The following is an 11,994-nucleotide window of genomic DNA, read 5'->3' as shown; positions in this document are numbered from 1 at the left end:
GCAGTGCCCCTTTAACTGTCTCACTCAGTTAACCAGCGTCATGGAAACAGCAGAGCAACAATAACAGTGTGGGTTGTGCAGAGTTAAAATAAAGTTAAAATGATGAAAAAAATGAGAAAATTATGAAAGAGAGAAGAGAAAAGAAATTAATGAGTTCTGTGTTCTCGTTCCAGATGGCAGAGGTACAGCAGCAAACGAGCAGGCTCACAAGCCACAAGTTATTTTGATTTTTACTGAAAGATATACTTCATTATTGTCTAAAATACATATATATTCTATAAACTAAATCTATAAATCCCAGACTAACCTAATAAAAAATTAAGAACCAGTTATGGTACAGTAGCATATTTAAATGCCATCTTCATCCTCAGTGTTGCTCTACTGTCGCTAAACAGGATGTCCAAAAAATGTACTCATAGCACTACATTTGCTGCTGTAAGGAACAAGTAGCGTTTACTTCTGAGGTACCATTTTAAATGTGTAATATGTATTTTATTTTGAAAGTTCACTCACTGCTGACCATCTAGACCCAGCTGCTGCCGATATGGTTGACATCTCAACCTTTTTGGTTTGAAAAACAATGTGCAAGTGTGCTTTGATGCAAGTTTCCACTCATTGATGTGGTATGTTTCTAGAAGTGTTACTCTTGCAACAGTGCTGTGTACATAAACCCTGCTGGACTACAACATTTTGCTCCGCCTGTCGTCAATATCCTTCAGCTATCTCTCGCAGTAATTCAGTGAGCCCTCACATGCGAAGTCATAGTCAAGCTAGCCGCACCCCCAGCCGCACCTACAATGTTGTTGCACCGTTCTTACGCATATTACGGTACGGGTGCCGACTGGCTTAGAAACACGAGAGTCTTCTGTATCCTGGCATTTGTCACTATTTTACTAATCAATCCACTTCGAATTTTGAAATATTAGAAATATATATATGAATGAATTGATGTTCTTACACGACACTTAAGTATATAATAATAACTTAAAAAATATATTTTCTGACTACTATTTTTGATATTGTCTGTATTATTAATGTTATAACAAACTTTAAGAGGTGACGCAAATATTTCACTGGATTCTTACTCTGGGTTACCCTCACTCTTTCCCCTCCAGCTCACAGCCCAATGAACTGTAAGGTTTCAGAGAAAATTAATAGTAAACTTTACCCAAATTTGAATATTTTCAACTTTGAGCTGAGCCAATGCAGCGTCGATCCTCTTCAGTTTGCTTACCAGCCTTGTGGAAGTGCAGCATGCTGAAACAGGTAGATAACTCTGACAACACTGCATTGGTTGGGTGTATTGAGGGTGGGCGGAAATCAGAGCACAGGAATCTGGTAAGGAACTTTGTTGAATGGTCCAGATGAAATCACCTCCTCCATCTGAATGTCAGAGATGTTGGCTGACTTCCGAAGGAAAAAACTGGGACTATGCCCATCAACATCATGGTCGTGGAGGTCGAAACACTGGACAGATACAGGTACTCTAGCACTCACCTGAATGACAGATTAGACTGAAAGACCAGCAGTCTGGCACAAATCATGTGACAACTTGATAAAAATGTACTTAGACGAATGGAAACTTCAAAATGCTTCTCAAATGTTAAGAGTTTTCCAAAAATATAAATGTAATGGCAATCTGAGAAGAAAAATGAGTACTTTGTATGTTCTTTTCTGATTACAAGCAATGGAGTACTTCACTGTCCTAAAGTTAGTGCACCGAAGCAAAAGATCAGAATGCTTCTCCCAGCGCTGCTTTTGTGGCGTCTTTGGAGACCCATGAATCCAATATGGGAAACTCAGCTCAAGACAGATGCAATTATGTTGTGAAAATACCCGCAACTTCCCTAGAGCCTGCAGCATGCCAACAACAGCATCCACATAACAAACAAGACACAAATAGCATGTTCTCTGTTTGGCTTTTCCTTTACTGTCTTCACAACAACAAATATCCTGCAACACAACACAGCTTATAGTCAGACATGCTTAAAATAAAAATACAAAAGACTGAACAAAAGCAAGTTAGCTTTACCGCAAGAAAACAGATGCAACATTATTGCACATTTCTGTACATGGCCTGGTGTACAATTTGGCAAACTGGAGGTCTGTAAAGTCAGGCCTCAATGTTCTATATTTCCCCGTGTGACCCCTGCGATCGGGAACGGCCCTGTGTTAAGACTGTGTGATGAAACACAGGCAAACGGGTTTCAAAAAAATAAAACATAAGGCAGATTATCTGAACTTAAAAGACAATCCTCTTAGAAGAGTCAAGCCAGGAAACGTAACCATCAGCTAAACAAAGGCTCTGAAATACTCTGAGTTACATATTTGGCTAAATCTTTTTTAGGTAAATCTATGACATTGTCCTTTCTCTTGTCCTTTATAGCGATGAAGTATAGCCACTCTTATGTAAGACGAGTCCTGATGAGAACAAATATGAGTTTTGGTGCACACAAAATTGTCAACCAAATCCAACATCATTTAAGGCAATGTACTAGATGGTAGCGCACGCAGAAACCTAAATGCTGTTAAACTGGTAAAAACGTGTACACTGAAAGCAGTTTTTCCCATGCTGTAGGGAGCCTGCTATCAAAGATTGAGGACAAAATCCACCGTGTTCATATGATGCAGAAAGGCTACGAGCCTTCATTGCTCAATCATCCAAATAAGAGGATGACTTCAAGAGTTACAGCGTTTTTCTCCCCAGGCAGCGTTTCTGTGCTACTCAACAGTGAAGGTCCAATATCAAAAAAGCCATTTTCAAACATGCATTGCAGCGTGGGGCTTTTCTGGGACTTAAGACTGTGTGTGATGCACGCTAATAGCAAACTGGCTGGTCTTTAAACTGCCAGTTCCCTGGTACAAAAAGTGATGTCAGATTGCAGCAATGTGTGAATAATGCAGATAAAATTGTGAGTGGGCATCATGTGTGCTGCCGCCTGCACGCTCTAACCTGGCAGCACGCTCGCTGAAATCAAATAGTATTTCTAGTACTGCGAACAAACCTGAAGCAGACCATTTCAATACTGTAGAAAGCATCCCAGCCTAAGACTCCTGAAGCTTTTAAGTTCATATGTGAGGATATCTCCATGTGGAATGTGAATTAAAGAGAGGAACATTGGAAGACAACCTATAATTGTCAACTAAATGTATCAATCCAACCACTTTCTTTACTGCATTTCAAATTCACAGGAGTTGCAGGGTTGCAGAGAGGGTTGGAGATTGCTCCAACTGACTTTGGCAATACATGCACAGGGAGAATATTAAACCCCTTAATATTAAACAAGGTTTGAACCTGGAGAGTCTTTTGCCAATGTGAAACAGTGCTGACCACTGCACCACCCTAGCTAAACACAAAAGGAGGACTGTGGATTTGGTCCCCGATCTTAAAATAGGATTTTAGAGAAATGGCAAGCAACACTGATCCTTATACAACCGTTGCAAGAGCTTGGTTCGCCTAGCCGGCAATAAGTCATTCCCAGTGGGTGATGGGCTTCGCCAGGGCTGCCCTTTGTCACAGATTCTATTCATAATTTTTATGGACAGAATTTCTAGGCATAGCCAAGTGGCGGAGGGTTTTCACCTGGGTGGTATCATCATCTCTGCTTTTTGCAGATGATGCAGTTCTGTTGGCTTCATCGGGTGATGGCCTCCAGCTTGCACTGGAACGATTCGCAGCCGAGTGTGAAGCGGCGGGAATGAGAATCAGCAGCTCCAAATCTGAGGCAATGGTCCTCAGCCAGAAAAGAATGGAGTGCCGAACTCCAGGTCAGGGACGAGTTCGTACCCCAAGTGGAGGAGATTATGTGTCTTGGGGGTTTGTTCACAAGTGATGGGAGAAGGGAGCGAGAGATCGACAGACGGATTGGTGCTGCGGCTGCAGTGATGCAGATGCTGTACCGGTCTGTTGTGCTGAAGAGAGAGCTGAGTGTAAAAGCAAAGCTCCCAATTTACCGGTTGATCTACGTCCCTACCCTCACATATGGTCACGAGCTGTGGGTAGTGACCGAAAGAACAAGATCGCAGATACAAGTGGCAGAAATGAGCTTCCTCCGAAGGGTGGCTGGCGTCTCCCTTAGAGATAGGGTGAGAAGTTCAGCCATCCGGGAGGGGCTCAGAGTAGAGCCGCTGCTCCTCCACATCGAAAGGAGACAGTTGAGGTGGTTCGGGCATCTGACAAGGATGCCTCCTGGGTGAGGTGTTCTGGGCATGTCCTACTGGGAGGAGGCCCCGGGGCAGACCCAGGACACGCTGGAGAGATATCTCTTGGCTGGCCTGGAAATGCCTTGGTGTTCCCATGGACAAGCTGGAGGAGGTGGATGGGGAGAGGAAGGTCTGGGCTTCTCTGCTTAAGCTGCTGCCCCCGCGACCCGGCCCCGGATAAGCAGAAAAAGATGGATGGATGGCAAGAAAAATCTGTTGTGAACCAATATTATAAACCCCACCGATAATCAGTTCTTAGAGGTCATCAATATTGGCTGAACATGCATCAATGTATGAAAAAAAAAAAGCATCTTAACCAGTACCTGGAGCTGCCTTAGATGAATGATTGAATGCTGGGCCACATGTGAACAACAGTAGACTATACCACCTAAGTGCTGCTTACTTAGTAAAATAAATCATGTATAATATTGGCAACTTGCCCTGTAAAAGTCTACACACGTGTTTCTTAAATGAAACAGAAAATGTCCTCTCAGTGATGGGAGCTCTGCGACTACAGCGAACATCAGTAACAGTAGTAAAGCTGAGAGCGCAGCCCCCTGAAGGTGTCGTCATCATGCCCGCTGGCCTGCTCTCCTTCAAAGAGCATGGACTCTGGAAGCACCACGCCCTCTAGTGGATCCGGCTGGCAGAACTCCACTACAAATTCCTCCTCGCAGTCCAGCAGCAGTCTTGACCACGCACTCATGTCCAGCTGGCCCGCGGTGCCGCCGTATTCCTCTGGCAGGACCGATCGTGGGATGTTCCGGTGCAGGGAGCGCAGGTCTGAACCGTGGAGGATGTACTGTGTAAGAAGACGACAAAGACTTGTCAGCGACCTGCAGCTTTAATATTTAATGTGATGAATGTAATTTTAGATTTATCAGGTAACTGCCTTCAACTTTCACCTTCCTACAAAGCTTCACCTTTGCCATTTTCATACTTGAGATGTTTTATGAAAAAGGTTCAGGAATTAAAATCAACCTCACATTCAAGAACACCTTCTCGTGCACCTCTGTTCGTTTGTTTTCAGCCCAGCTTTTTTATTTTTTTTTACATCCCTCAGAGGAAGTCTACTTCTGTCCCTTTGTACTTCTGCATCTGCAATGCACGCTGAGCCTCCTGCAGTGTTAACTTGACTCTGATTTTATGGAAGTGTATGAAGCTTCAGTGAGCCAAATCTGGCAAGCAGGACAGGTGGTGAGAAAAGATTGTGTTGGTTCAGGCCAAAATAACTCCTGTGTTTTTAATGTGCTCTATGTTGGCACCGGATAACGTGCTGGCACGCACAACAGTATAGGTCGATTCTATTGGATGTTCGCCCTCACACGCCTCAGGACATCACACAACCCAGTCACTGTTGAAATAAAAATCACGAGAACGCTCCCGGTCTCATTTCTCACTTGACATTCTGCTTTTGAGCTTAGAAACTGAGGATATTTTGTCTGAGAACAGCATGGTCCTAGAAGGAGACTTTCAGACTCACCAGTGACAGTGAAAGTGGTCAAAAAAGGGCGTCCACTGAGCAAACTAAAAATGGCACTCACACTGCAAGCTGCCTGCACATGCCCAAGAAGAAGACTTGGAATGGGGGCTGGCCATGTGTAAATGTGATAAGTGTTGCTGACCACCCTTTGTATGCCAAGAAGCCACTCTTGTGAGCAAAAATGTGAAAAATGAAATAATCTGACCACTAAATGCCATGCACAGAATCAAATTTGAACACAGAGGTGCATTTACTACATCCAAACTAGTATCTATTTATTTTGACTGTACCTGCTGATTTTCTGTTGTTTTTGCTTATATATTAACATAAAAACAGATAATATGCCACTGTTGCATTTACAGCTTGTTTTTGTTGACCCCAGTGTTAATTACAGATGTGTTACTATGCGTTTTAATGAACACAACACAAGGCTTACCATACCATTTTGAAAAATTGTTGTTCTGTTTGACCATTTTGGTTTATTTCTCTGAAAAGGAAACATGCTTAGCTTTTCAGTTTCACAGATGAAAAAGACTATCGGTTTGAAACACAGGCTACAGAATAAAATGAGGGGCACGATTCAAAGCGGGCCTTTGTTCCAAACAAAAGAGTCAGAGACAGTACAAGAATAGTTACCCTCTCTGCCATCTTCTCCTTGAGAAACGGCTTAATTATAGCAAAGATCCCTTTGAAAATCCGCGGCTCATTAATTATGTTAACGGCCTTGATTCTGATCGGAAACCCATCCTGTGAATTAGAAGAGAAAACAGTCACAGCTGGGCCTTGTCAAATGATTCACACATGCTTTGTGTACTTATGTAAATATCAGACACTCTGCAGTCACGACAAAACACCACAGGCAGCGTTCAGGAGCTGCTGTGACTGACAAGTTTTTTTCTCAAGTGTTGCACTAATTCCATTTTTTACTGCTATATCATCAAAAATAAGAATCATTTTGAGATAGTGATTCATTAAGTAACCATCTCAAGGTGAAACTAGCAGAGTTAATCCCCTCTGACATAAGAATATCATCATCAGATAGTGGCTTTATCAAATAATACTCATTATTGCTAACATTCGATTTTTGATGTCATACCTGGAGGATGCTCACAACTTTTTTGGCGAGGAACGGGCCTGGATTGGATGCTTGTGACATGCCCACTCCGGTGTAGTCTGCTAAAATAACAATGCCGTTCACCTGCGTTTCCTCCGGCTGAATCAGCTTCTCCAGAGTCAAATAAATCGCTCTAACATTGTCAACAAATGGGTAATCATTTGGTTTCCATTTTCCTGTAAAACAGTTAGAAGTGAGTAATCGTGCATCGTGAGCGAACGAATAATGCGTCAGATAAATCGAGTATTGCGTGAATTTTCCAGTGACGATGAAGCCGACACCAACCTGGGCGCAGACAGAGGATGTATCTTCCATTGGGGTCCGGCCGTGGCAGCACTGTGAGAAAGCCCAGGTCGAGGACGTGTTTCACTGTGGATGGCTTCAGGTCCTGGAACACCTCTGGCCAAGCCTTACGTCCTGCATGGTAATTGAGGAGCAGCTGCAGGGCACGGTCATAGTCGAACTTCCTAGCCCGCAGGAAGCGCAGCAGGAAGGCATCATCAAGTCGTGTCCTGAGATTGGGCTGTTCCTGCAGAGCCAAGAGGGGAAAAAAAGTTAACTGAAAAAAAAAGAAAAGAGGGAAGGTCATGAATGGCAACAACTAGAATAAACAAAATACGGCTTCTGACTAAACAAAATAAAACACTGAGAAAAATGGCTAAATTAAGCTTGGTTAGCATCCATCTGTCCATTCTTTACTACTTCTCCAGGCCTGGGTTTCACTGGCAGCAGTCTAAGCAGAGATGCCCAGTACTACTCCTCCCTGTCCACTTCCTCTAACTTTTCAAGGGGAGCACTGAGGTGTTTCCAAAGCCAGCCGAGAGATAATCCAGCATCTCCTGGGTCTACCCTGGGGTGTTCTCCCAGAAGGATATGACTGGAAAACCCCACTTAGAGGCACCTGGGAGGCAGCCTGGTCAGATGTCCAAACCACCTCAACTAGCTCCTTTTCAGCCTGTCTCTAAGGGAGGGCTCACCCCATACTGTACCTATCGGACCAATCCCCAGCTGGCATAAGTGGAACTAATAAATCATTACAAAAGAATCTGGTTAAAATAATCTTTTAAAAAGTTTTCAGAATAATTGTATCAATGTAACTGCTTGAAAATAACACCTTAAAAAAACCCCAAAACAAATCTGTTCTATTGCGAGGTGTCAATGCTATTACTAAACTCTAAACTATTAGAAATTCACCATTTAGCCACCAGTAAAAGGATCCTTTATTCTGATAACATGGGCACTTCAGTTTATTTTTAGTGAACCTTCTTTGTTCAAAGGACCAAACCTTTGAGACTTTTCCTTCACTAATAAAGAACATGTACCACCGTTTTAGGGGAAAAAAACAAAACCTTATTTTTAAAATGATTTACGTCCATCACACATTTTATAATAAATTTACTTTGAGCCTTCAGTGCTATAGGCTGAAGAGGAAAGAAAGAATTCAGAGGTGGACCACCTCATTGCTGGAAATAACAAAACTACAGATCATATTTCTATGAGACTCTATTTCTATGAGACTCCAACCACTGTCAAAAAATGTCTGCAAGACAAACAAAGATAATTCACATGGAATTCAGTGCTGCTGAAATGCAACAAATAAGAAAAAATATTTTAATTGACAAACAATTGAAATTTGGCCTTGTTCAATAATACCTTTATTCACTGCTTTTTAATGCTATCAAAACACTACAGCAGAAAAACACAGGACCTGTGCAGTTAAAATCCATACTCATTTGTCACAGGTCATAGTGTCATTGGAATATTGGACATTTGTCACAGGTCATAGTGTCATTGGAATATTGGACAGTGCAATCACACACTGTATTTTTTCCTAAACGTCATGTAGGAGAGTTACAAATACATAAAAAAATTAAAATAAAGGATGTGAAACGGGACAACGTGGAATCAGATCCCCACATCCACCTTCAAGAACAACCTTAAATCTGAATTCTGAACATCTAAAGCTTTGTGATATATTTGGGACAGCACTGACAAAATCTGTCCTCAGAGAAAAACAGAAACACCTGCCAAAGTTCTCAAAGTACCATTGTAATGGCTATGGCAGGTGTTCCCAAGTTCAAAAACACAAATAATACAATATTACATCAGCTTTATATTTTTAGGGTATTAAAAGTTAATATACTATCCTAAAAACAAATGGAAGTTTGTGTTTTAAGGAGAGTTTATAGACCAAGACCATAATATATGTATATACAGGCTATTTTATGGGACATATAACCTCCTTTGGATGCAACACAGGCAGCTATCCATCTCCAAATGGACCGGATAAGAGTCAGGAAATTGTTGCTGAGGAATTGCTCTCTATTCCTGCATGAATGTGGCCTGGAGCTGTGAACTGGTTACTGGCTCTGATGAACATAATGACCCAAGCAAGCAAGTTCAATAGGAGGCAAGCTGGCAAATAAAGTGTCTGGGTTTTCTTCTGTTCCAGAAAGGCTTGTTCTACTCTGACAGTGTCAGGCCATATGTCAAGCAGACACTGTCCTGCTGAAAAAGCCGCAGGGCGCTGCTGCAGGAGTAATACAAGTTCAGGTTAGAGCACCTCAACTCGGTACCTCAGTCTGGTCAGAATTTCACCAAGAACAATACGATCAGATGCTCTCATGGACACGCAAAGCTGCAGCAACAGGATCCAGAATGCCAAAAGCCTGGCCCCAGTCAACGTCAGTCAGTCGTGGCATGGTGCCACTGATAACAATGCTGTGCATACACTGTTTTATTGTGCCCTGATTCCACTGGCAAGAGAATACAGCAAACTGAACCAGTTCTCGGTTGTACAAGTGAGTTCATTTGTGTTAAACAAATTAACAAATCACCAATCTTGCCACTGACTAAAACCAAACAACTGGAACTAAAAACTACTTCACAATATAAAACTTGCATTTCTTTTTTTGAGTACCATATTAAGTTTTATCACAGTGGTTCTCAAATGGTGAGCTGAGGCACACTGGGATGCCTTGAGATTTTGCATAAACCACACACTGCAGATGTACCAAAAGTAATGAATGAGATTTAAATTCACTATTTTAGTGCTAAAGGATCTATTTCAAAGTGAGGAGATAAAACGGATCACTTTCCTGTGTAGAAAAAATTAACACCTATAGATTGTAGGTGAAATTTAGGCCCCAGTGCTGCAAACATGCCCTGAAAAGTGCCTAATAAAAGAACTGATTATTTTTCCGATCGCATGTAGGCTATTTTTGGCATATATGAATACACTTACATTTCATACTGAAAATTCCTTCCTGTATTTCCTTACTCACACTTCTCAAATTCTTCCCAAAGGTCCAGTTGAATGTTACTCAAAAGCTTTCCAATTTTTGCCCTCTTTTTTTTGCCGCTTGGTAAGGCATCATTGTTCTGCCCTACCTTAAGTATCATGTCCCTCAGTGCTTGGACATCCCGTAGACGCCATTCTGGCTTCTCTTGGAGCTCCTCACGTGCCTTGGCCACCAGTTCAGGGGTCAGGGTACAGGAATAGATGGGTGGTGGAGGACTGGGGAACCAGCTGTGCACTGCAGCTGCTGACGAGTCCACTGTAGGACCACCGAGATCGATGGACTCATGCTGATCGGCCATGGAATGACTGGGTGAAGCTGTTGGGAAATAAGCACGGGTGAGGAGAATTAACTTTTAAATACCATAGCTTTACTTCAAATAAGAACAGCGATACCCCACGGCCTGACACCTTCATTATCAATAATTAAAAGTCATTATCATATTTTGTACCAGTAAGCTGCCTCTGCACAGTAAATGTACAGCAGCACAAAATAAAAACTGTTAAGTGCCTGAACATTACAGTAAGTGTCAGGTACACTCACAAACTGCGCAGTTTTAGTAAGTAGCTCAATTTCAGCTAAGTTTAGCAATAGATGTGGGAACACGATGTTCCCAGATACACAAGAGCGGGATGCTCTCCAGTAACTACCCAAGACTGCAAACACTGCATGCATTCACTCAGTAATGAGTCACAGCGCCAGAGATTCTCAGCTAATACAGCCTGAGCCTAAACAGAGCATATGTCCGGATAATGACTGAATACTGACCAGAAAATGGGTCTAACGGTAGCCTTCAATGGCAGACATAGAGTGCTAAAAGGCTGCTGGTAAGTGATATATAAATTCAGAAAACATCCGCAAAGATCAAAGCTACAAAAACCACTGTCAAAAAAATCACAACGGACCTGTCAGGAAAATCCCTCTTCCGGGTACAGAGCCGGCGTTAGCTCATTGGTGCTTTTGTAACACGTGATGCACTGCGCCGATGAATCGTGCGTCTTTTGTTTTGATGCCGATGCCGCGTTCAAGTTTAATCGGAAATTAGGCAAACCTATATGTCAAAAAAATTAATAGCGTGACTGTTATGTGAGTCTGTTGTGTTTCAAATTCAAATGCGATCTTGAAATATCCAGCTCTTTTTCTTTTAACAAATTACAAACTAATCCGTTTCAAGATTTACTAACATAAACACGCACCTGGGTACCTGAACCTCACATCTCTAAATCCAACAGTAACAGAAACGCACACTTTTCAAACACTGTTGTTTGATTCAAGCACCAGGCAGGTAATTTTATAGCTCTGGGGTTTTATAGCTGTAGGCTAACGTAATGATCTCATACTTGTACGCAGGTTATACCATCCTTGTATTGCATTTCAAAGCAGTAGATGGCAGAATTTACCTTCATGTTTCCGCGGCTGCTTCCTTGGCACTGTAGGCTTCATGTCGTCTCGGAGGCTATGTAGGTAGACAATTTTTTTTAATACAAATTTTATATTTGGGATTCGTTTCACTACAGGATTGGTCGTACAACAAGGGGTTGGTGTTTTGTTCTTTAAAAAATGCAAGCAATTGACTAAATGTCTAATTAAAGGGGACGAAAAAGAAAGAAAATATGGATATGAGCTTTAGGCTAATGTCCAGTACTTGTGTCAAACCAATTTAACGATGATGTATTGTGATGTACATCCAGGATATGTTAGGTATTGTGCTAAAGAGAGAACCAAGAACAAGACGGGGGGGTCCATGTAGGCCGAGAATAACTGATTAAAAATAAATATGTTGTAGGAAAGTGGTGTATAAAAGATGATTTTCATGGTGACAAGGCAAGAGAAATGGTTTGTGGACACCACATGTAAAACCATTTCATTTGTGAATGTTGGCTTTTTGTTGCCTG

General features: G+C 42.0%; 1 protein-coding gene across 2 annotated transcripts; it reads right to left on the bottom strand.

Annotated features, from left to right (window-relative positions):
* Positions 1 to 1,907: 1,907 nt before the first annotated feature.
* On the bottom strand, positions 1,908 to 11,068 carry ttpal (tocopherol (alpha) transfer protein-like). 2 transcript variants are annotated; one of them, XM_085260567.1, is made up of 6 exons: positions 11,005 to 11,068; positions 10,191 to 10,417; positions 7,086 to 7,329; positions 6,783 to 6,976; positions 6,323 to 6,433; positions 1,908 to 5,005 (listed from the first exon to the last, which is right to left on the bottom strand). In XM_085260567.1, exons 2-6 carry the CDS (start codon positions 10,398 to 10,400, stop codon positions 4,727 to 4,729), a joined length of 1,038 nt encoding a protein of 345 aa, XP_085116693.1. In that variant the 5' UTR covers positions 10,401 to 10,417; positions 11,005 to 11,068; the 3' UTR covers positions 1,908 to 4,726. The 2 variants fall into 2 exon arrangements, with proteins under 2 accessions (XP_085116693.1, XP_085116692.1); XM_085260566.1 differs by having other exon boundaries at positions 10,868 to 11,014.
* Positions 11,069 to 11,994: the final 926 nt, after the last annotated feature.

Source organism: Mchenga conophoros, linkage group LG20, assembly GCF_057382185.1.
Source record: "Mchenga conophoros isolate Kocher_MC1m ecotype Shallow Benthic linkage group LG20, M_conophoros_male_GT1.1, whole genome shotgun sequence".
Classification (NCBI taxonomy): domain Eukaryota; kingdom Metazoa; phylum Chordata; class Actinopteri; order Cichliformes; family Cichlidae; genus Mchenga; species Mchenga conophoros.
This window is presented reverse-complemented; position numbering and strand designations above follow the sequence as displayed.